Source organism: Rhipicephalus microplus, chromosome X, assembly GCF_043290135.1.
Source record: "Rhipicephalus microplus isolate Deutch F79 chromosome X, USDA_Rmic, whole genome shotgun sequence".
Lineage (NCBI taxonomy): Eukaryota > Metazoa > Arthropoda > Arachnida > Ixodida > Ixodidae > Rhipicephalus > Rhipicephalus microplus.
The window spans coordinates 274959697-274986003 of record NC_134710.1 but is presented as its reverse complement, the minus strand read 5'-3'; the positions used below and the strand labels follow the sequence as shown (position 1 = coordinate 274986003).

General features: G+C 44.0%; 1 protein-coding gene across 3 annotated transcripts in view; it reads left to right on the top strand.

The window, feature by feature from the left end:
* LOC119161488 (serine/threonine-protein phosphatase 1 regulatory subunit 10) overlaps positions 1 to 26307 on the top strand; it is an 89571-nt gene that overhangs the window by 7525 nt on the left and 55739 nt on the right. The window contains exons 1-3 of one of the 3 annotated variants that reach the window (XM_037413989.2): positions 8301 to 8537; positions 8667 to 8891; positions 9452 to 9523. In XM_037413989.2, the coding sequence (XP_037269886.2) occupies positions 9521 to 9523 (3 nt within the window). In that variant the 5' untranslated portion in view covers positions 8301 to 8537; positions 8667 to 8891; positions 9452 to 9520. Of the gene's footprint in view, positions 1 to 8300; positions 8558 to 8666; positions 8892 to 9451; positions 9524 to 26307 lie in introns of those variants that run through there. The other 2 variants (XM_037413988.2, XM_075879188.1) reach the window with 2 other exon arrangements.

Sequence of the window (26307 nt, the reverse complement as noted above, 5' to 3'; positions counted from 1 at the left end):
GACGGTAGAGGCCTGCGCTGGAAGCAGATGACACTGCTCTGAATTGCCTCCACGGTAGGCGAGGGCTCACGCTCAAACCTTCGAACCTCCGAAGTCTGTTTACACTCGTTTTTAGCACAGAAAGTCACAGATCAAAGCACAAGAACACTGACATGCTCCTTTCGCTCAGCCGACGATCGCACCCGGGACCGGCGCTAGCATAGCCGGCCGGCATTCGCTGGATTTGTCGGCGTCGCTCGAACCGCGTCACGCTGGTAGCACCCGCAGTCCTTCGTCGTGTCGTTGTAGATTGCGAAGCGGTCATTCAGGAACGTTTGGAGTAGTTTCCGTGCTTGCTTCTAGCACTCGGCTGTGTCTACGAAGTGGCGGCCATTAGGCATAACGTTCCGAGGCATCGCGACAGTGCCTCAGTGCCTTAAAGAAGGCCTTAAAGAAGGCTTTCAGTGCCTTAAAGAAGGCCCTCTCACGGCCGTCGGCGCTAGTGTTTCCCCCGCTCGCCGCAAATTGGTAGTGGCGCTGTGTAAACATAATTGGCTCGCTGGTATGGTGGCACCGAGGAGGTCGTGGGCGGTACTCACTTCGCTGTGCTGCACGTGGTGTTGCGTTCTTCAAGTTGCATGCTGTCGTATATTGATTCACGCTTCTTTCTTTTTTTTTTAATCCTGTGGTTAGGCCGCTCGTGTAGCGCAACTGAAGATGTCGTACTGCTGCGTACCGCTGTGTAAGTCTGGCAAGAAAAAGAAAACGCCGGGACTGTCTTTTCACGAGATTCCTTCTGCCGCCGACGTACGAGAAAAGTGGCTGGCCGTTATTCGACGTGACAACTGGTCGCCAAATTTAACGTCCTGCTACACGAAGGTATGCAGCCGTCATTTTCGCGCCGAGGACTTTGTGGAAGGAAAACGACGACGGTTTTTGAAAAAAGGTGTTGTTCCTTCAGTTTTTGAAGATTACCCTGCGCACTTGCAACCAAAATCAAGCGCCGGGCGAAGCAGAGCAAGCATCGTAAAGCGAGCTTGTGTTCCTTTGAAACAGAAAAGTGATCATGCGACGAGGGCCGCTGCATCTGTGGTGTTGCCACCTGCAGTACCGACACCACAAAACCACGAACTTGAAGAACCAGAGCCCATGGATATCACCGATGCTTTCAGCGATACCAACCAACCTAGTAACTTTCCGCCCGAGAGTCCTCCAGCATGTGACCGAGGTGTTCAGGTGGACAGTAGACAAGCGGTGGCGAGCTTGCTGACCACGGAGAAAGCCAAATGGAAAAGAAAAGAAAGGGACCTCAGGAACCAAGTGTCAAGACTGCAAAGGACAGTTGACAAATACAAATTGGAACTTGAGAAACTACAGCAAGATTCCATGGTAGCAGATATATCTTATATCAAAGAAAGAGCCGTGGAACAACACCCAGCAGCACTCTTTCTTCTTGATCAAATTATCAACTTCAGGAGGAAAAGGCCAACATGGTCTGTGACAACAACTGTGACAAATACTGTTTCTTCTCTAGTTTATACTCTGTTCTTTTGTCACCAAACGTTCGATTTGTAGGCCAGCATATGTAAGGCTGTAAAGTAGGTTACTGTTATTTTTTTTTCTTGTGGTCCGATTACTACTGGGGAACTTTAGGATGCACCCCAGGCCGAAGAACGCACTTCTTTTTTGGTTCACTGCGATTTCACGAGATATCTGGAATAAACTTGTTTCGTTGTGGGACGCTATAGCAACCCCTGCTTTTGTCAAGTCTTGTCCTTGTCTGGTTGATTGAGACGCTGTCGCGAGCGGGTTCGAGAGCTTGCCAGTCGAGGAAGCCTTTTTGTGGCTTTACCGGTCGTTATGAGCACCCAGGCAACCAGAATCCGAGAAACGAGACTAGCAACCGCATCTGCGCAGGTGATGCGCGAGCTGCGACCGACAACACGAGAGATCTATGTTTACGTGGCGGCGCCTGGTGGTGAGCAGCTGCACTCGCTTCGACGGCCGCCGCCTATTGTTCTCCTCCCCTTCCGGCAGGCACTGAAGGTTATAGAGAAGGCACTGATCGCGGCCCCTGGTTGGTTGGCGCCGCTGTACGCGTGGTGATGTAGCGTACGCGTGGCAAAAATATCAAGCCCGGCCAACGCCTCCTCTAGAAAATGCCTGCCGCATGAGAATAAAAACGGTGGCCACACCTTTTCTCTCCTTTATTTTAGAATGTTCTCGGTCGCTAGCGTCACCTGTGGCGGACGGTGCAACAACGCAACACTTTGCATAGCCTCCGAAATTGCGGTGAACAGTTGCAGGTCTCGAACAACTCTCGACTGACGCGCCCCTATGGGCTGCAGATGAAAAACGCTGAACTGGTACCATAGAGTTTCCCACAATACTTACTAGAGGGAACTCTGGCGCTAGTGTCTTGGGAGCTGCAACGCACGGCGCTTCAACGAGCATGGAAATGATGGGTAGTACACACATTTGTCTAATCTTCGTACTTCTGGCCTGCCTTTGGCTCCGTGTGTGTTCGAGTGGCTTGGAGCTGTTTTCTTACGAAACAAGTATTAGCAAATGTTCAACGGTTGCGCTTCACCATTTTATTTCTTAAGACTTACTTCCCAAATTGGCTCACAAAGTTCAAAAGGGCTCAATCTTTCTTTCAAAACAAAACCGAAACACAGCAATAAACGGAGCCGCAAGTACGATTTGCCGCCCGCAAGTACGAAGACTAGGCAAATGCACGGAGGAAGGAAAGGTAGGAGAGGCCCTGACTATAGTGTTCTAGAACACTTTACCCTGACGTCACTCGTTGTGAAGCCGGGATGATGCCGGAAGTCGGCCATATTGACTAGGAAAATTCTCCTCGCTTGTTTACATCCGATTGTAAAGCAGAAGGCACGACTCTCTCTCCGGCTCGGAAAGCACGTGGGCTGCGCAGTGCGTGTGTCGCGACGATCCGAAACTAATGAAACGGGGCTCATCACTCTGAGCCAGTGGGACACCTTCAGCGAAACCGCTTTGTCCGAGTAATAACAGGGAGTAACAGCTCGCCGACAACGAAGCAACTACGAGAGAACGCGCGCTAGATGCACTGACAACGGCGAGTGCTTTCACGTCATTAATTCAGAACTGTACAGACAACACGATCGGTCGTGCGCCTTCTACGGTTGCATTCCGCCACGCGGCCGACGCAGCATCCTGCCACTGTGTCCGTATTCCGCGTGAAACTCACCGGCGTCAGCATTTTGCGACCGTGGTAACTTTGAGCACGGTGCTAGTGACAGTTGAACGCGGTTGCTGTTACGTTGAGATTACATGCAATGCTGGTGGAGAGTGTCACAAGCGGAACAGAAAAAGTGTTTTAATACGCACATGCAAGTTGTTACTGTACACACACAACATGAAACTACGTATGTGCACATTGTCCTCATTGCTTCTTGCTGGGCTCAACAGCGTCGTTCGTTGTCACAAGCAGGAGCACTGCCCAACCGTCACTGACCTGCAAGGCGTTCGTCGTCATTCAGCTTCGTCATGGTGCCCAACGCAATTTCGCTGAACACTAACTGCTTCATCCGCGTCATGCGCCGCACGACACATGGATATGCACTTGTTCTACGCACTGTTGAAACCCCGTGATGGACAAAGGGATTTGTAAACGTTTGCTAAGAGTAATGTAACTGCCAGGAGAACACTGCTTAACCAATAACGCGGCGCAGAGCACAGATATTGTCCGCCACGGCTCAGCACGAGACCTGGGGAGGCACACATTCCTCCGCCAGCCGCGGCCGCTCACTGCTAGACCAGCTCCACTGCGCAACACGTAACCATAGCAACGCCGCCATTGTGCCTAGTGAATATGGCCGCCATGATGTCATTTCCGCCACACTTTTCACGCCCCGATGATAGTTATAGCGCGAGAACAAAACGACGACACAGAGTCTCTGTGTCGTCGTTTTGTTCTCGCGCTATAACTATCGTCATGCCATACCAACTAGCCCAAGCTGCCACACTTCTAAGTTATATTTCACGCCCCGCGCCGGCTGGGCATGCCCTCTCCTACCTTTCCTTCCTCCGTGAGGCAAATGTGTGTACTACCCATCATTCTCATGGTCGCTGAACGATCGTAGCGTCAGAGTGCCCTCTAGTTAATTTTGAGAAACTCTATGGCTGGTACCGCCCGCTGCCGTGATAATAGTTAAATAGTCTCGGTCGCGAGCGCCACCGCGCGGCGCTTGCTTAAAGCTGAAGGCAGGCCAACTTCGTTGGGAGCGCGAGCCATTCCTCAGGCATTGTTTAGAGGAGGCGTTGGCCCGGCTTGATCCCTCGCGCCTCCTCGCGTATGCCCCTCCGACGCCGACGACGAGAAGCGCTTTTGACGCGTAGACGCGAGCATACGCGTGCCAGTGGTTGGCACTTTAAACTCGAGCGCCGCAACGCAATGAGAGCGACGTTCATTCAGCGATTTCGATGTTCAGTTATATGCGTATGCTTGTTAGCTTTCAAGAGTCTTTACACATGGGTTGAAAGCTTTCGATATGTATGAGTGACTTGTTTTGTTCAGACCCGACCGTATACATTGATTGTACCGGCTTGGACACTCGCAATAAACGATGCATACCTTACTTGATTGACGTTGTTTTTCCCAGTCGAGGCCAGCTAGGTCCCCTGGTGATAATTACAGACGCGAAACGCAATTGGGCAACAAAAAAAAACAGAGGAAGCGAGCAGCGCGAACCAGCCGCAGACCCTCCCACCTGCAACAAACAAAAATGCGTCTGCTTATTGATGATGTTAGTACTACTAGCGCCATCTCGCCTCGCGGTATTGCAGTTCAGTACGCCGCCTCTACGTATTTGCATGTTATTTTGATACAACAGCCTAAAGGTACACTTTCCGTTCTCTAAGCTGGTAGGCGTTCTGAACTTCGCCGGTAGGTGTTCTGTGACCTGCCCAGCTGGAGGCGGTCTACGGAGCTGCCTGCGCTGACTCGGATTCTGAACTTCGCCGCCTGGGGACGCTCGAGTTACCCCAGCTGAGCGCCGGTGAATGCATGGGTTGCCGCCGGTTAGAGAAGAGTTGCATCACGCATTGAGTAAATGTGTCGGCTATCTTGAATCATTTTATTTCATGTGACTTTGCGAATCTTCCTTTGCATTTTAGTTGACATTTCAGTGCATTATTTTTCAAATAGAATCGCAAATCAGGTACAAACACATGTATCAGCGTGCAAAACAAGAAAAAATGACGACGTAGACAGGTTGTAAAAAGCGCTGGCCACCAAATGTTTATTTAACTCATGATACCATCTATATGTGTATACAGTGGTAGACTTGTTGCCGTTGGATTACACTCAGCTTGCTTGCATTTACTGTTTGGGCAAGAAAGGGCAAGGATTATGAAACTTGACGGTGTCCGCGGCATCCAGCGCGCATAGAAAACAACCCAATACAGATAATTTTGCGCATAAATACCTTCGTACAGGAATTCAGAGTGTCGCTGCAGCACAGGTACTCGGCTCTTAGTGAGGAAACCAACCTTAGCGTAGATACAATGAATGATAATCTGACGAGTATCATTACGGAGTGTGCAGTGGAAGAATTGGAGGCAGGGTAGTTAGACAGGACACTGGCAAGCTTTCCCAGGAAACGAAGAACCTAATTAAGAAGCGTCAAATCATGAAAGTGTCAAGTACAACAGACAAAATAGAACTGGCAGAGCTTTCGAAGTTGATTAATAGACGTAAGGTATGCGATGTAAGAAGGTATAACATGGAGAGAATTGAACACGCTCTGAAAAACGGAAGTGTCAAAGCATTGAAGAGGAAACTTGGGATAGGCAAAAGTCGGATGTATGCACTAAGGGACAAAGAAGGCAAAATAACTACCAATATGGATAGGATAGTTAAAATAGCGGAGGAGTTTTACAGAGATCTGTACAGTAGCCGAGACAACCACGACCTTAATACTATAAGAACTAGCAGTAACCCAGATTACACTCCACCAGTAATGATAGAAGAAGTCAGAAAAGCTTTGGAGAGCATGCAAAGGGGCAAAGCTGCTGGTGAGGATCAGGTAACATCAGATCTGCTGAAAGATGGAGGACAGATTGTGTTAGAAAAACTAGCCACCCTGTTTACGAGGTGTCTCCTGACGGGAAGAGTACCAGAGTCTTGGAAGAACGCTAACATCATCTTAATACATAAGAAAGGAGATGACAAGGACTTGAAGAATTACAGGCCGATCAGCTTGCTCTCTTTAGTATACAAGCTATTTACAAAGGTAATTGCTAACAGAGTAAAGAAAACATTAGAATTCAATCGACCAAAGGAACAAGCAGGATTTCGAACAGGCTACTCAACAATTGACCACATTCATACTATCAATCAGGTAATAGAGAAATGCTCAAACCAACCACTATACATAGCCTTCATAGATTACGAGAAGGCGTTTGATTCAGTAGAAATATCAGCCGTCATGCAAACACTGCGGATTCAGGGCGTAGATGAAGTATATATAAACATTCTGGAAGAAATCTACAAGGGATCAACTGCTACCATAGTGCTTCATAAAGAAAGCAACAGAATACCAATCAAGAAAGGTGTAAGGCAGGGGGACACAATATCCCCAATGCTATTTACCGCGTGCTTACAGGAGGTTTTCAGAAGCCTAGAATGGGAACAGTTAGGGATAAGAGTCAATGGAGAATACCTTAGTAACCTGCGCTTCGCCGATGACATTGCATTGCTGAGTAACTCGGGGGACGAATTGCAACTCATGATTATGGAGTTAGACAAGGAGAGCAGAAAGGTGGGTCTTAAAATTAATCTGCAGAAAACGAAAGTAATGTACAACAACCTCGGCAAGGAGCAGCGCTTCGAGATAGGTAATAGTGCACTTGAAGTTGTAAAAGACTATGTCTACTTAGGGCAGGTAATAACCGCAGAGCCGAACCACTAGATTGAAGTAACTAGAAAAATAAGAATGGGGTGGAGCACATTCGGCAAGCACTCTCAAATTATGACAGGTAGATTGCCACTATCCCTCAAGAGGAAGGTTTATAACAGCTGTATCTTGCCGGTACTTAGCTACGGAGCAGAAACCTGGAGACTTACAAAGAGGGTTCAGCTTAAATTGAGGACGACGCAGCGAGCAATGGAAAGAAAAATGGTAGGTGTAACCTTAAGAGACAAGAAGAGAGCAGAGTGGATTAGGGAACAAACGGGGGTTAAGGATATCATAGCTGAAATCAAGAAGAAGAAATGGACATGGGCAGGGCATGTAGCGCGTAGACAGGATAACCGCTGGTCATTAAGGGTAACTGACTGGATTCCCAGAGAAGGGAAGCGGGTTAGGGGGAGACAGAAGGTTAGGTGGGCAGATGAGATTAAGAAGTTTGCGGGTATAAATTGGCAGCAGCAAGCACAGGACCGGGTTAACTGGCGGAACATGGGAGAGGCCTTTGTCCTGCAGTGGACGTAGTCAGGCTGATGATGATGATGATGACCTTCGTCTCAAATGGCAAATTTAGATTGCAGGTACATGAATAATCAATTAAAGACACTCTGCAATCGTTTTGAAACGAAACAGCACTTAAAATAAAGTATTCAACGCTAATTCTTCCCACGATGGGTGTGTTTGAAAACCTAGTTGCATAACCACATGTAGTGACATGGTTTCCATATGTGCACTCATGTCATTTTTCTGTTTTTTTGTGTCAATAAACAGTTGAGTATAGCGCGTCGTCGTTTACTTTCTTGAGGTTGTCGGTTTATTTATTTATTTTTTTGCGCTAATATGCGTTTCAGTCTGTCATGCACCACCAACCAGCCCAGCAACTCACTCTTTTAGAGACACGTAGTCCTTTACAACACAGAAATCATCTTGATCCATTTTTCATGAACCTCGGTCACTGGAAACTCATGAAAAGTTACATCAGTAGTCTTCCTTTGCCGCGGCACACCACCATCGTGATGGTTAATTTGCACCGAGAAACCTCGCTTCGCTGGTGTACAAACTGCACCAAACTGCACGCTTCGGTCGCAGCTCGTGCTGCGACAGGTACCGAAAGGTCGACATTATACTTTTAAGCTTATTCAAAAGAGGTTTTTATCCATTTTAATTGTCCAGAGTGTATGCACGCGTAAACATTGCCGCTTCTCTCCCAGCTTGACGCGAGCAGACTAAAAAAAAAAAAAAAAAAAGCGCGGCGACCCATGTTTTGGCCGCCAGCAACCGGTGCGGATGAGGTAAGTTGCAGCGCCACAGGGCGCATAGCGGCAGGCATTAATGCCAGAGAGGGCGTGCTGGCGCTTCGCTAGCTGGGCAGGTCAGTAAATTCAGAAGGTCGTGGGCATGTGACACTAAAATATTGTATGCTATAGATCAACACATCATCAATTGTAACTTTGATAAACTTGAGTATAGCACTAAAAAGTTGTATTAGAGCTTTGTTTGGAAAGGATAAAACAAGTGGCTTCGACTGGCTACTGCGGCAGTGACCTCGCTCGCATAAGCAACCGTGATCACGTGCCACTGCCACATTCCATTCTTGCGATCGCCGAGGTAGGTGACGGACGCATGTTGTACGTGTTCCCGAGATTGTGCTATCCCTAACGCCCTTGTGGTCGAAGCTGTGACCTTTGCTGGTAAATTCGACGTTACTTATGTTCCCTTCCATGTTTTGTTTTGCAGAGTACCTACGCCGTTGTCTGAAAGACTGAGGACTTCGAAAATTGACCCAGAAAAGCTTGCGGTGTCACCACGAAAAGAAAAAAAAAAGAACATTTCCTTTGAACGCCTTGGAGACCCCTGCTCTTCTGAACTAGACGCGGTCTCTTTCCTGTTCGCGGGCTGTATAAAGGCAACGCCAGCATTAAACAGATCGCGTATTCATAAATATACCATAAATTATAAAAGGTACGCATAGTTTTGTTCTCTGTGTGTCGTAGGAAATTATGAAAAAAAATTGCATGGGCAATTAAACGATGTCGTGACTATAACTCGGATGTAATGCATGGCAAAGTAACGAAATAACGCGTGAAGGCCGCGTCTCCCAGCTTGCCAGCTAGGGTTCCCACGGAGGCGGTCACGTAATTAAATGCCTTATAGTAAAGTAAACGACAGCGCATGCACGCTGAATAAGATTTTTTCATTGGATCAATTCTATTCTCCGTGCAAACATAGAGCTCGTGGCTAAAGCGTGTGTGATGCTGCGTCATCGCTAGTACTAAAATGGCGGCAGTTGACGCCCTTCTATGCTATTGATGCCTTTTGTTCCAAGATGGCGCGGCCGCAAGCATCATGACACTCGTGAATAGGCCGCGTGTGGCCTTCTTGGCACCTGCGTATGCGGGCTAGTTAAACGCTGTTTTTCGAAATAAGTCACTAAGGGCTTATTTAAGATATGCTATTTTGTCACCACATGAACGAAGGCGTTAATTTTACGTACTAACGTGTCGCTTCCGTCTCTCTTCCAGTATGTGGACTATGTTTCAGAACGCCAGCTGATAGACGAGTATTCGCGTATCCTGAAAGCGAAATCTGCGATGGTAAGTCATTTACTACACTTCTGTTTACAGCTTCCGCGGCGGCGTTGCTCGTGCTAGCTCGTCGAAGCGGGCGTGTAGGGCGACTGCCCTTATCCTTATGGCAGCCTTGGATCATTTCTTTGTGTGTTACCTGTGCCACACAATACGGCGTGTACATTTCGGTAAATTAAAAAAAATATATATATATGTATAGTGTGATGGCAATTATTTAAACATTGGTAATATATGCAATTATATTGTGCCGCCGCCTCGGAGGTCCAGGTGAGGTTTTTTGTTGTGTAGAGCAGCAGGCAAAACACGTCGGTAGGACTCACTCTCGAAAAGGACAGCGCACCCACTTTTTTTTATCGCAACCTGTGCCACTGGCCATGCATTTGACCCACTACTATGGGTGGCATTATTCCCCCCTTCGCAAAATGGAGCAGCACCTCGATTCTCAAGGAGAGGTGTGAGGGGGAAAAAATGGAAATCGCCCTGCTTAGACAAAGCAAAAGTGCAAAAATGGTATGCCCCACACTCCCGAGTCAGGGACTGGTGAGGGGATGTCACTAACACAAGTAAAAGAGAAAAAATAAATAAATGAGCAAAAAATGCAATAAATGAGCAATTATGAGCACACAAAATAGGGCTTTGTGTGCACAGTGTGAACAATATCAAAGCTAAGTTTTTATTGTGTTCGTGTATGCCACGCAGTGTCCAGAACCACTTTGTAGGCTACGCCACTCACGCGGCGTAGCACTTCATAGGGACCAAAGTACCAACTAAGAAATTTCTCAAAGAGGCCGCGGCGACGAATAGTGGTCTGTACCCAGACATTGTCTCCTGGACTGTAGTATGCATCTCTGTGGTGGGGTGAAATTGCATTGCATATTTTGTTTGTAGTCTTGAATGTAGGTGCAAAATAGGCAATTCATGCCTCCTTGCTTGGCATTAAGTCTGCTTTTTGAAACTTGGTGCAAGCAAAATTAAAAAGGTCCATTCTTCATGCACTGAGGCATTGCAGTGTGTTGCTATGTAATTCAGCTATTTTTCCCTGTGTTTCTCTTTAATCTAATTGCTGGCACTTCTTCAATATGTAACCTGCAGTGATGTGCTACCTTCTGGCTGCTTTCTAAGAGCCTCATAAGCTTGATTTAAGAACAGTTTATAATGGACACTGCATACACTAGTTACACATGCATCTGCTAATGGCTGCTTCACTGCCATTAACTATCTTAATCATTAGGAAGGCTCAAAGGGGCACTAAAAGCTGCTCGATTCACCTTGGGCATACAAATTACCCTTCGAACTTTCTCGCTGCACTGATTGGGTCGTGTATAATTGATCACAATATTACTTACATTTTGTCTTAAAAGTAGTCAGGGGCTTAACATGGGAAGTTTCAGGAAAGTATTAATTCTGTGGGACCAAATTTGTAACATTTGACTGACATCAAATGCTGTGGTATCTCTGTGGAACTAAAAAATTAAAGTATGTTTACTTCCCTTGTATAATACCGAACCTATGCTTTCAAAATTACAGTCCAGTCGCCAAAGCATGATTCAACAGTCCAGACTAATACAGCATTTCAATTTAGTGTGCCCTTCGTACGTGTTTACGAACTTGCATGGTCTGGCATTACAAACTATTGTAAAGTAACAAGTCCCGTTCAACATATACACCTTGCATACTTATTAGCTGGCCATACTATGCGTCAACATTGGCTATGTGCTCTAATAATTTAATACAATATTACCAGAATTGATGGTATCAGCTGGGCTTTTATTAGAAGAAAAAAAAGGACACTACCTTGGCTTCTCTGGTGCAGCTCTTTTTATAATGTTCTTTTATATAGTTGGTAATTATATATTTTAATAAGATTCTGTTTATGAAAACCAAAGGGATAATTTTTGTTGTTCAGCTGTATTATTCACACATCGTTTTGAATGCAGTGAAGGACTTGCTGAACCTGAAGCATTGCTAATGGTTTAGGTTAATGAATTGCAAAATAACACAGTAATAAATATTTGTCATTTTACATTCACGAGTAATATTGTAGACCTTGTAGCGCTCTTTTCACACTGTATTGCTGCGCCTTGGGGTGGCTAATTTCGAGAGTATGCACGCGCAAGCTACCTCTTCTACCTGCTGGTCTCCTTGTTCACTTGCTTCAACTGTGTAAAAGCAGAATGCAGCATAAAGCACGGTGTGTCACTTCCATAGTTACGTAAAAGTGCCCAAGCAATATTGTGATAGAAATGCCCTGTTGGTACTATTCAAGTGTCTTTGTACTGATATCTCCTAATGCTTTCACATAAATTATTAATGGCACCTTGTATTCCCTCCCACATTTCGATACATGTCCAGTTAAAACGAGCAAACTGCAGAGTAGAAAAGGCTGTGCATGTAGTGTACGTGCTCTTTAACTTAACCGTGAAGTTTTCGGAAGGCACAGCTATGCAGTTTGGCACACACTCTCATGTTCTCTAGGATTTCTCGCTACTGTACTTGTGTTGGTGGTTAATCAACTGGTGAAAGTTGCATGCATTGGCATTATGATCAAAACACTTAAGTAGACTTGGCTAGTTGGTGCAGGGGTTGCTAAACATGGTTTTATGTTTCCACTTCACATGGGACATATTGGAATGTGCGTACGCCCGTGTGCTCAGATTTGGGTGCACGTTAAAGAACCCCAAGTGGTCGAAATTTCCGGAGCCCTCCACTACGGCGTCTCTCATAATCATATGGTGGTTTCGGGACGTTAAACCCCACATATCAGTCATCAATTATATGGTGGTTTTGGGACGTTAAACCCAACATATCGATCATATATTGGAATGTGCATTGCAAACACCAAACTTTTACTACATATATTTACTACACGACAATACTTAAGTAGGCCGAGACTAAATTATCATCACAAAAACATGTTAGCAGCTATGTGAATCATATATTTGTAAGCAAGTTACGTGATTTCAGATTTCAGTCTCCCAAGTTTAATGTTAGTCACCTGAAACACGCCAAGAACTTGCATGCCATACTTGCTGCCTGTACAAAAACTGATAATAGTACTTGTAGTAACTTCTACGACAGCATTTTATCAGTAGTGTGTTTTGCAGAATATTCTTAGATTTAATGACGTGCATGTTTGCAGTTGCACTGGTGCATTACTATATGACACAAGTGTATTCCTAGCGCATTACCAATCAGTCAGTGTCCTTATGTTTAATAGGATTCATGCAGAAATTCTCAGAAAGAAGGCATCTTCACATGATATATATATATTGAAGTTTTGGGCTTTTAGTCTTCTGGTGCCTTTCTGTGTCACTTTTTATTTACAGATAAGTTATTGCACTTCTTGCATTTTATTTTATTGAAGCACAACCTTCCTTAAATCGCATTTAAATTGAGCAAAGCGCACGACATGCACAAATGGTTGACCTATGCAGGGTAGATGAGCTTCACTTTAGAAGAGCCAGTATTGGTCGCCAGATTCTATACGCTTGCAGTCATTTTTGTGCAAGTTTTGTGTGCTTAATTTTTTTAGGCATATATAAGTGAATCTACCATATTTCATTGTATTGGCTGTCTAAATGTAGTCCTTGAGTGAACTCTTTCATAATTCTTTAGTTGCATAAACTGTGGAACTTGCAATAATGTGGCTGCCAAAATTATCAATACACTTCAACATGTAGAGCAATGGGATGCATAGGGATAACATGGGATGCATCATGAGGAATGCAGAGACCAGCTCTCCTCCATCGCAAACATTTTATTCCACAATCCACTCGGGAGAGGGTCTTGCATACCAGATGATCAGCTGCACATAAAGCAATTAGGTAGTCAAAAGAGTATGCACGCACATGCTACCTTTTCTAAGAATGGTTCAGTAGTGGGTGGGTACATCACTAGATTCGGTTATTGTTGGCATGCAGATATTCTACTGGAGCTATCTTACAGGCCTCTGCGCTTTTTTTTACTCTGCTATTTTGTAGGTCGTTTATCATGTTAGTACTTTTACCGGGTTACCGTGCATGTGTGGTTCTACAGGAATTGCTGCAGCATAGTCTTTGCAAATTCTGTAAAATCTGCAAGTATTTGCATTCATCGGTGGCTTGGCAGTTCTATTCTTTACTGTACTTAGCAAACACATTGTATGCCCCGTGAAGCTTAAAAGCTGGCATTCATTGTCGTTCCGTCTTACGACAAGAAAACTTGTAAAAAGTTTGCGATTATCACGTTGCTTTTGCTGCCTCATCTGAAAATTTACTTTCCCCACGTTCAAGATTGACTTGGCCCACTACTGAAATTCGCTTTGCCAAAAGTGAGCGCATGACCGTAGCAGCGACAGTAAAAAAAAAAGTTCTGCGTTACATGCTTAAAGCAAGTATGGCAAACCAGCGCTGGTAAAAAAAAAACATTAGTTGCGGGCAGTTTCTCATGAACACACGCTATGGGCTTTTTCGTTATTGCGTTTTAATTTGTTTGCATGTTTTTGATATATTGAATTTTATACTGTGGTCTCGTAAACTTTTCATGGCTTTACCTCCGATTCGGTTAGGCGCCTATTGCTCACACAGCCGGGAATTTCTGCCGTCTCGTCTACGTGACAACTACGTCAGGCAAGAGCCCTGACGTAGTTGTCAAAGCACTGTTTACAGTTGCCTGAAACTGTTAGGATTTGCAACCAATTCAACGTCAATGAGATAAGTTCTCAACTCTGTTTAACAGCCACACACTTATAGTGATTGCAGACTTCAAGCAATGGTAGTGAATTTATGAATACATAATATCCATTCAATTTTGACATGTGATTCTGTTTCCTATTCTCTGGGCACCAGCGCCACCCTAGCAAAATTTGCCTTACGATATGATCTGCTCGCGTGGGCTGTTCTGTCATGGATTATTTTTTTTTTTTCAAATTAACTGCAGTGCAGTAAATTAATATCTGGACAAACTTTCAAAAAGCGCTGGTGCAGCATTATGCAAGCAGCCTTTCGTGTGTGAATTTAACTGGCTATGGAAATATTATTTATATGGACAGTGAAATCTGCGGCCAAGAAGCCTGATTTGTCTAGTTATCTTATATGATTTGAGGATGGTAAGCCAGCATTTCCTTTGCTGGCTATGAATGTAAACATGCGGTTTGAGTAGTAAGTACTATATAAATGGAATGTAGTGCGGGCATTCCTTTAAAAACTTCGTATTGCCTGTTGTTTAGGGAAAACTGTTCACTTGCCATGACATCCTTAATATATGGCTATTGAAGGAGAGCTACTGGTATGCTTGTGGCTGTGATGTGAAATTTGATGGTCTACAATTTTGAGCTTTTTGTATTCTTTTATCACTGCAGAGCACTGCTGTCATGGCATAGCTTATTCCTGTCGTAAACGACGTTTGACAAGAGCAGTGTCAATTTTCGGTCATTGGCTATCATGTTGCGCCACTATATGCACTGCATTTGCTTGGCGTTGCCAGCTTGTTTTTCTTTTTTTTATGATTAGGATGCATACCTTGCTGTGTTGTGCCTCATTTCAGAGCTCACGTGGATAAATAGATATTTAGTGTTACTCCCTGTGGATGCTAGCACAGTTCTTGCTCACTGGTGTAATATTTTTGTACTATAGCTTTGAGTGTGTCAAGTTACGTCGCCTGTTTTTATTTTGAGTTACTCGTCCTCCAATCAGCAGCAATGGCGCGGTGAACTTCAGTACATGAAGTTTCACAATAAATAAATCGCAATGAATGGACACTGAAGAGCAATTTTTCTTTTTTTTTTTCACGTGTCAGTAAATTATCTTTTCACAATATCAGAAGCACCACTCTTGCCGTGAGCCACTTATTAAGCTAGAAAACGCATAAAGAACATGCAGGTGCCGCTCTTACCGGCAGTGCCATCATAGAATTGGATACCATTTACTGTGATCTGTTGCAACCTTCTCTAAATAAAGTCGGCTTCATCCAGTAGCGCTTGCTCATTTTTGTTACCTCCTCCCCCCCCCCCTCCTTTTTTTAAAATCCTTAACGTCACGCTCACGTACGTATTTTGGGACTTGAGTAGAAATTTAAACGAAAGTAAAATCTTAATTTTTTTCTTTTATTAATGACATGATGGTGAAACTGATGATACATACATGTCCCTTGAATGTCGCCCTCACTTCAGCACTATTTATCGCATGACATGAGGTGTTTCCCCATAATTTAATGTTTGGGCTCTTAACAAACATGCCTTTATTATTTTTTGTGTGTTGTTGATTCTTGCAATGGTGAACGTCAGAGGCGTAGTAATTAATGTGTTGACTGCAATAATGTTCTATCGTATCGAATCTGGAAAACACATCTCACCAGCGATGGAACATCTTACATTTCATTCAGCGGCAGGGAGCTCGCTCACCATGGTGTGCGACTTCTCGTGCCTGTGTGCCCACACACATTATATTGCTGCTGTTGCCGTTTCGGGTGCCGTTCTGCTCCCTAGGCAGATGTGGTGTTTATGGTGGAACGCTTTACTTATTGTATTGCCCCTTGAAGACAATTGTCATTAATGTTGGCAAATGTAGAGGCAGTAACGTTGTAGTGCGCACACTCCAAGTTTCAAAGAAAATCAATTCAGACATCGCGCAACGCTCTATTCTAGTAATACCTACACGGAGTGCACCCTGCTTCTGCGTTAGATTGAAACGTCGTGTGACTAACTGGGGTGGGGTTGGCATAGCGGCATTTCGGGGTATTCTGATAAGGCACGTTGCAGAGGATGTGTGCCAGGCAAAAGCTGCGACTGGACGCCAACATCGGTTCCTAACTTTTCAGCCTTTTTCGGCATGGAGCGTCTCTGTCCGATATCATGGGCGAAACTGCCTTTTACCTCTCCTGCGTTTCCACTGCTCTTGGTTTCTACATTTCTTCGATTTAATGTTCAATTTCGACAGTCAATATTATTGTGAAGTGGCCTTAAAACTCGCGGTGAACGTCAAAGCGTCTGACTCATTAGTGAATTCTTCTAAAAACACCTTATTTGCATTTCATTAAGCTTTGTATCTTGTAACAACATGCATATTTACTCTTTTAAATATGTCAAGACTTGAATGAGTTCATAAAGAGATTAAGGCTAGTTTCCAAATACAACTGCACCCTCACAAAAATTCACAGCACATAGTTCATGGTTATCATTGCCTTTGACTAATTGAAGGTCATGTGGCGTGCGAAGCAGGTTGCTTTGCTAAATTCTGTAAATACCATGGTTCACAGCAATGCTCTTGTAAAAGTTCTGAGGCAGGACTAGCAATGTGTGCCTGTACTTTTTTTTTTCTACATTTTGTTCTTTGTACATTCGTTAATTGTGAAATATTGAAAGTGTGTCTTTTGCAAACTTTACCCTGCCACATATTTTTTTCCTCTTTCTTGCCGATAAAAAACCTGTCAAGTTTAATATGCTTATGTTTGTATTGTAGTTTAATATGCTTATCCCACAGCGATCATTTGTACTGTAGCATATGTAATACAAATGTCATGAAGATTTTGTAGATACAAAGGCCAAACAACTCGTGCAGAAATTGTATGCAACTCTCAGTACATTCCAGTGTTAAGTTGCGGTGCCATTCATTTCGTGTAAGCCTTGTGAAGCCGTCACAGCTGTTGTACGGTCACCATGGCACTTTTCATGAGTGTAGTCGAAGTATTTGTGAAAGCATTTAGTTCATGCATCAGTAACCTCACTTTATGTAATCATCGTGGGCTGGCAGTATTTCAGCCTTAGCAATAAGAAAAAATTCTGGGTTGTTCACTACTGTAATAATGCAGTGCTTTACGAACTAGCTTATAGAAATAGTATATTGGCGCAATTTCGTCGACCAGTTGTTTCTAAAGATTTATCATTCAAGACTGGCAGTGTGTCAACTGAAAAGTGTATCTGCTGAGGCTAAATGTTTTTGTCTTGTCTATTTCTTGAAAATTCTTGGGCGATTGCGGGGGCCTTGTCACAATTGTATGACGGCTAGCTAAGAACAACATAAAAAAATATTGCTGCGTTTTAAATGGTGAAAACATAGATTCTAAGCAAGAGCAGCCGCGTGCCCTTTTGCTTATCAAGTTAACTGCTCAGCGCCGAAAATATTCCAAAAGGAGGTATCAGTATGGATTGTTGATTACCACGTTTCCTTGATTTTTATGAAGTGTGAAATGTTATTATTTTTAAGTGTACACTCTTCTCCTGGGACCCGTAAACTTCACCCGAGCCGCAATAATTCGCTTCTCTGCCTGGCAAGATATTATGCTTTATAGGAGATAATTGCGCTCTTCACGTGTTAAGGAATATGTGGCAAGAATTTCATCTCGATCTGGCAATCGGAAGTATCAAAAACGAGCGTCCAGATTGAAGTTGCCCAAAGTCGTATATATAGAAAAATGCAATTTAAACCTACAAATGAAAGCTCATCTGTGTGGCGATGATTTGCTTTTCAAAATGGTTTATTCCACTAAGAGAACTTGTTCATTATGGTTCTTTTGCGCATGTGGGTTTGCGGAACTTCATGTGAAATGTTATGGCAAGCAGAGAGGAGATGGGAGTCAGGGAAGTAATTTTATGATCCGCGAAACCCTCACCCGCAGTTTTCTTTAGGCGTGACTGTGCCACATATTGATTGAACTGCCCAAAATGAAGTGATGTGGCACGTTTGATGTTTTTGGTAGCAATAAAAGGCAGCTGTTTCACGCTCCAGCTGTGTTAATTTACCTACGTACCCCCCCCCCCCCCATCTGTCCCCACTCGTCAAGGGGTCCCTGACTGCTTTAGAGAATGATCTCATATTTTTTTATAGCTGCCCTGTCCTCTCTTCGGGTGATTTTAGCCTACTTCAAGTTTAACTACACTCACGTTTTTTTTTTTTTTTGGACATAAAAATGGAGAAACTATTTTTTTTTTTTTTGGACATAAAAATGGAGAAACTACACTTGTCAAAGCAATTGAAAAAATAACCAGAATTTTAGGGAAACAAAACTTGCTTTTTTTGAGTCGCATCTCCCTTTTGTAAACATTGCATTGTTAGTAATTAACTTTTCATGTTGGTACCAGGTCTAGATATGGAACTTCAAATGTTCATAGAATGTCGAGGCTTCCTCGTACATCAAGGTTTCGCTACAGCCCAGTAGACGAGCACGATGACGAATCACTTTTGTTGCCCCAGCACGCACTGTTACGTGGTGCAGGCAACCATGGCAGGGAAAACATGAGTCATATTCTCTGAATGAGGGTTTAGTGGAATAGCCTGTTCGAAATATGGGGTGAAGCTCTCTCGCAAATTTTTTATAAAAGAGCGGCGGTGCACTTTTGCATAGCTATAATGCAACCGGCGATGAATTCAGTGGTCTGGTTGGATGTGCATTGTTTTACGTTCTGACAAAATTGCATAAAAACTGTGATTGCATAATCACTCAGCCTTTCTCGGGGTTAGCATCATTCTGAGTGCTCATGAGCAGACTGGAGGGGGCTCTGAGGTTTGCGTATAGTCTGGTGCTCTATCATTAGCGACATGTCAAGAAACAGAGCTAGGACAAAAGTTGGAGGAAACGCACGAGACTGGTGCTGTTTCCTTCTACTTCTATCCTAGTTTTTCATCCACGCTGTTTCGTGACATTTATTATCGCAGACTCGTCCGCGTGCGCATCTTTCTGCTTAAAAAGTTGCTTAAAAGTTGTGGATATCTGTAAGGTGGCAAATTATTTTGCAATATTACTGGTTTTGTAAGACAAGGGATTTAAATTACAAGTTTATACTTGAAAGGGATATACAATGTCTTTGCATCATTTCTTGAGACATTCTGCAAGGATAAGAGCAATAGTTGAAATTCATCCTCAATATTACAAAGGAGCATATGTGTGCTTATGTTGATTCTCGTTTGAGAACACTGCACTACTGCTCTAACCAGGCTTGAATATTTGCTTGAGACAATAAGGCTGGAAACTGCTCCGAAAAAAAAAAAAAAAATGGCGGGGGGAGTCAATTCACTGCTCCAAATCATCATGGAGCAGCATTGCAAATGCCTTTGCGTATGTCAGGGCCTCAGTAGCCCGTAACCTTGAAATACTGGAACATGGATTTGTTGGCAGGGATTCAGAAGGCATAATTTTTATTCTGTTTTTTTTTTTGGGGGGGGGGGGGTCTGTATGCCTGCCTTTAGCACTACCTGTCCGTACCAGTTTCATATCGCTTTCAGCGTCTGCGAAAATTGTTACCTGACACTTATCTCGACGTACTGATGCTCGGAACTGCGGGACTGAGGTTATAGTAAGCCGATCGCAGCAAGTATACACATTCCGAACCTTGAGCATGACAGGGAATCTCGTAGCATGAGTTGCTGCTTAACGATTTGATTGATATGTGGGGTTTAACGTCCCAAAACCTCCATATGATTATGAGAGACGCCATAGTGGAGGGCTCCAGAAATTTTGACCACCTAGGGTTCTTTAACGTGCACCCAAATCTGAGCACACGGGCCTACAACATTTCCGCCTCCATCGGAAATGCAGCCGCCGCAGCCGGGATTCGATCCCGCGACCTGCGGGTCAGCAGCTGAGTAACTTAGACCACCGCGGTGGGGCTGCTGCTTAAGGATGAGATCACGAATGTACGCATCGCGTAAGCAGCCTTGGGTAGTCACGGAAATCCGTTCTTTCCCGGGCCAGTGCCCTACGTGCGTTCTCGCTGAGATCTCAAGAGCTTAAAAAATAAGCTGGTAAGCGTTTGGGTGCCCTGGTAAAATAAAATATCAACAGCTAATTTTGATTCCTACTGTACCCTGGCGTCACGACATGGTATGAACTTCTCGTCATGTGCCTGCTCAAGATACCTGACGTTTCTATAGCTGTTCGTTCTGCGCCATTGGCTACGCGCATGTGGCCATTTTGTATGTTTTGGTACCCGCGTAGTCACAGCTAGCTGTAGTGGTATGTGAAGTCACTAAAATTCCTACTGCTGCCTGGCGTCACGCTAATTTCGATGTCGGTAGGTTTTCCATGCGAATATAACTGCAATGCCAAAATCAATGACGTTTCACTGAGCTTCACACTTGCTCAGAGCCATTTCTGTATACGGTAGACTTGTACGGCGGAGTAAAATCAACGTTACAAGGTTGCAATGTGTGCGGCTGCTTTTTTTTATTGTTAATTATTTCATGCCTCTTAGTTGGCAAATTGATAGATGATTGTTCACCAATGCGGTAATAATCGTATTGCTTTTAGCGTTTGGTGATTGCAGTATTTAGTTAGAGCAAGTACTCCATGCGTGACCTCTTTCTTAAATTCCTTGTATAGATTTCGAAAAAATATTGTCTTGCTGTAGTGAAGCACATAGCTGTTCAGTGTGATTCTGCATTGGGAACTAACACTACACGATTCTTTACTGGCACAATTCATTGTGCACACGTTTTTTTTTTTTTAACTAGACCTAGGTGCAATATTTTGCCATATTAGCGCAGTCTGTCAATTGGAAGCTAATGACATGTCCCTTGGAGGATTAATAAAAGCCACTCAGTAAAGCTTTCAATTCGAATTGACAGTTGATGCACAATGTTCTAATTTCGCTGCTGTGTTTTAGCAAGATATTTTGTCTCGCATCTTCCCTTTTCATTTATCTAAGTCATCGCAAATGCGTAGTACGAGATCGTACTGTGCGCTGTTTTCTCATTGTTTCGCGTGTATATTGCCTTTGCGGTAGCTAGGATTTTCGTGGTCAGATGCGCTGCCAATGTGTGTCATTAAACCTTTGACCCGAAAAACTACGATAGCAGCGTGTTCTTCCAGCGTAAGTTGCGAGAAACATTAAAGCCCTCTGCAGAACAAGCACTCGCTTTATAAATTATTGTTGCTCTCCTTAAAAAGTTTGTGCATTCTATCAATAATACAATGGGGTGCATAACTCTTATGGCATTGTCTTGTTAAATATTTGGGTGAGCTACACAGGCCTGACTGGTTTAAGGCATTGTCTCTGTGAACCACCCCATGTATTTACCTTATTTTGAAGTAACCTTGAAACAAAAATAACCGGCAGCGTCCAAATTTGAGTTATATTGGAGATTGGTTTGGAGATATTGGAATCCTGGCCACCAATTCTTCCACAAATTACCTACATATGAGATTTGGGAAAGTTCTTCCAAATGGCAGTGTTTGCTGACGAGAAAGAACATTTATGCACAACAACGTGGTTGGGGACCCACGTGGTCCGCAAGTCTCATCCTGGCAGTGGTCCTCAGTCTTGGGTGATGCAGGCAGTTGCTGATGCCGGTGCCCTTTCAATCGAACTGATTTGACTGCCAAGGCTCTCCTTAGCCACGAGCTCCACATACCGCTGCTCACTCGCTTGGGTGCTTGGCAGGGCAGGGTTACCAGTCCAGATGGTGTGTATTAAAGTTGGTTGTTAAAGGGCATGTTATTATCAACTTCATCAGCCAGACTACGTCCACTGCAGGACAAAAAACTCTCCCATGTTCTGCCAGTTAACTCGGTCCTGTGCTTGCTGCTGTCAATTTATACTCGCAAACTTCTTAATCTCATCTGCCCACCTAACCTTCTGTCTCCCCCTAACCTGCTTGCCTTCTCTGGCAATCTAGTTAATTAGCCTTAATGACCAGCGGTTACCCTGTCTACGCGCTACATGCCCGGCCCATGTCCATTTCCTCTTCTTGATTTCAACTATGATATCCTTAACCCCCGTTTGTTCCCTAATCCACTCTGCTCTCTTCTTGTCTCTTAAAGTTACACCTAACATTTTTCTTTCCATTGCTCGCTGCGTCATCCTCAATTTAAGCTGAACCCTCTTTGTAAGTCTCCAGGTTTCTGCTCCGTAGCTAAGTATCGGCAAGATACAGCTGTTATATACCTTCCTCTTGAGGGATAGTGGCAATCTACCTGTCATATATTGAGAATGCTTGCCAAATGTGCTCCACCCCATTCTTATTCTTCTAGCTACTTCAATCTCATGGTTCGGCTCCGCGGTTATTACCTGTCCTAAGTAGACAGGTTTTCACAACTTGAAGTGGACTATTGCCTATCTTGAAGCGCTGCTCTCTTTCGAGGTCGTTGTACATTACTTTAGTTTTCTGCAGATTAATTTTAAGACCCATCTTTCTGCTCTCCTTGTCTAACTCCATAATTATGAGTTGCGATTCGTCCCCTGAATTACTCAGCAATGCAATGTCATTGGCAAAGCGCAGGTTACTAAGGCACTCTCCGTTACCTCTTATACCTAACTGTTCCCATTCTAGGCCTCTGAAAACTTTCTGTAAGCATGCGGTAAATTGCATTAGGGAGATGGTATCCCCTGCCTTGCACCCTTCTTGATTGGTATTCTGTTGCTTTGATTCTGTTGCTTTGATTCTGTTGCCATTGATCTGTATATTTCTTCCAGGATGTTTATATATGCTTCGTCGACGCCCTTATTCTGCAGTGCCTGCATGACTGCTGATATTTCTTCTGAATCAAACGCATTCTCGTAATTTATGAAGGCTATGTATAGTGGTTGGCTATACTCTGAGCATTTCTATATTACCTGATTGATAGTATAAATGTGGTTGATTGTTGAGTAGCCTGTTCGAAATGTTGATATACCTGTTAATTAAACATGCCAGCTAACAGTCTCTTCCTTGGTCTATGTTTCTGGGGGAGGGAGCATATCCACTAAATCTAAATCGTAGTGATTTTGGTCACCTGCATGTTCTCATGGGACCGGGATAGGCTCCTACGCCGGGGTAGAGTTGAATAGCATCTACTCTGTAATCGTCAATGTGGAATTTCTTGTGTTTCACGGGTGAGTGGATATGTTGAGCAACTTGATCGCATACCATCACAATCACTGAGATGGCTGGGTTCGTTAGTGCCAGGTATGGACATGGGCTAGTTGATGATTGATGTGTGGGGTTTAACGTTCGAAAACTTCCATATGATTATGAGAGACGCCGTAGTGGAGGGCTCCGGAAATTTTGACCACCTGGGGTTCTTTAACGTGCACCTAAATCTGAGCACACGGGCCTACAGCATTTTCGCCTCCATCAAAAATAGAGACGCTGCAGTCGGGTTTCGATCCCATGACCTGCGGGTCAGCAGCCAAGTACCTTAACCACTAGGCCACCGTGGCGAAGCGGCATGGGCCAGTTGGTCATCCATTACAGATGTTTGCCACGCACGTCGGTCTTTTAGTTTGTCGTTTTACATGCGCTCCTGTCACATTTGTACTTTCGTTGGTTCTCATTGCTCGCCTTTCTCTGTAGTCAGTGACTAACATTCATAGACATTTTACTGTAGCTGTTGGGCACGCCTCTGCTCGCACGTGGTAAGCAACAATGCTCTGATTGCTGGGAGGTACCACAGTTGCATTCGTAGTGCATGTGATGGTGAATGGTTAGCGTCCGTGTCTGGCTATGTTGGGAATATGCGCAATGGAGAGAGGCTATCATTTTTGATGGTCCTTAAGCACATATCAGCAGAATGTTGAAACTAAATGTACTCCTTTGCTGAACCGCTCCCACACCCTTTTTAGGGTAACAGTAGTGTATGGTATAAATGAGTGAGTTATTGTCTTTAAGATATTGTTAAAATTTTTTAATAAATTAAAAAAAAGGCATTATATTGTTTCAAAATGATTGCTGCATCCAACCTTCCAGGGCGTGTTTCTATAGTTTCTAACTTATGAAGAAATTTTTCTTTCTCCTCATTTGTAGAGACCAGAGCGAGCAATATCTAGAAGACTTCAGAAGCTTAAATTTAGATTACCTGACACTTGCTGCGCTGTTTGGTTCGCATGTCCTCAATAGCCCCGATTGCCAATCAATAGCATTTTTTGACCTTGTTTTAAAAAACAGTAACAAGGCTCCGTTAAAAAAAGAACAGTGGTGTCACAAAGTCGCATTGAAAAAAACAAAAACATACTCTTCGCACTGGACACTGTGTCAACACGTCTGCGAAGCTGAGAACGTGAGCTCCATCGTAAAAGAAGTGCACAGCCCCGCCATGGTGGTCTAGTGGCTAAGGTACTCGGCTGCTGACCTGCAGGTCGCGGGTTCAAATCCCGGCTGCATTTCCGATGGAGGCGGAAATGTTGTAGGCCCATGTGCTCAGATTTGGGTGCGCGTTAAAGAACCCCAGGTGGTCGAAATTTCCGGAGCCCTCCACTACGGCGTCTCTCATAATCATATGGTGGTTTTGGGATGTTAAACCCCACATATCAATCAAAAGAAATGCGCAGAAAGATGGCTTATGTGAAGCGAGGGATATGTAATCTCTGCTCATTCGTTCTTTGTGCCTGTCACAGATGGCCCCCACAAGATGATGCGCACAAGCCGTCATTCGCTGAACCGCTGTGAATGTCGTTGCATGGCCAATACCTAACTACCCTCTGAGGTGGTTCTGTGGGAAAAACGAAAGAAAAAGAAAGGGGGAAGGTGCCCACTCTCTTCATTCAGCATTCAATTCAATAAGTCACACTTATTGGTAACTGTCCGACACCAGTTAAAAAAAAAAATCAATGAGGCCAAAGCAAGCGCCCTCGTAATCGATCAACTCCAGTCAGGTTGGTGTAGAAGCTTCATGGCGATGTCGCCAGCAGTCTCTTTTCTGACTTGCTTTTTTTTTTCTCTTTTTTTTATTAGGGTGTGGTCCACTTTTTAGATTTCAATTCATTATTACCTCAAACTTCATCTTTTGTAGAGCTTTTTAGAAAAATATGAAACTGAGAAATGGGCCTTCTCAACACTGATCTTGGGCAGTCATTTTGCGCGCGTTTTTGACTGCGGCACATTTGTTTATTCTCCCAAAGTGTCGATATATAGCGCATTTACATGCAGGCGTATGCCATAATGAATGTTTGTGAAACAAAAATGATTGTCAGCTTAAGTACAAGGTACTACATATGTTGATAGCGCAGACAACCAACCAACTTGCACACGTTCGCAGCTCCTTTTAGGAGTTATATGGACTCTTGCAAAACGTCTCCTGGGTCTTTGCCAGTGGTAAAAAGTGGAGTAGTCATGTTTATATAGATACACCAGGGTCATGTTTGACGAAGAAATAAGTGACTGAATTACAGGAGTGACTGTGGTGCACATTGTCTCAAAGACAAAGTGCATTGGCCAAAAGAGCAACAAATTTTGTAGAAAACTCTCTCTCTTCCCACTAAAGTACTCGGGTTTTTTTTTAGAAGTAAAAGTGGGCATTGCTGGGGATGACCTTTGATATTGCTGCACGACGATGCAAGCGAGAGCGGATGGCAATAGGCGATAACAAAGTATAATGAAAACAATCCTGTGTCTTATGTATCGGACGAGGTTTAATATTTCTCTTCGTGGTCGTTGGCTTGGAAGCGGTCGTTATCCCCCTATTTGCCATTGGAGAAATAATCGAATCGAAGTGAAATAATTGGTGAGTGCGAAGCGGCAGCTTTGTCAATGTTGTAGACCGTGAAGTGCTCCAAGACTAAGCGGGTTTAGCGACCTTAAATAGACTGCCTACTGGTCACAATGTGGGATTAAATTCTAGTAGAAATGAAAAGACTGATTATATTTAGACAGATTTCAGCATGATCGCAATTTATTATAAAATCCTGCTTCAAAGTAACAAAAACTGTTGTGTCGCGCTGGATTATGGAATATGGCGTCGCTCCCTTCGCTGTACGTAGGTCAGGTAATCTGGTGGTACGATGTGTGCCAGTCTTCAAAATTATTCAGCTCCACTCAATTCCATGCTGCTTATGAGCCGCGCTGCCTTCACAAGTGGGCCAGGCCGAGCTGCGGCGCATGCGTGCGGAGTGCATGCATGCTCAG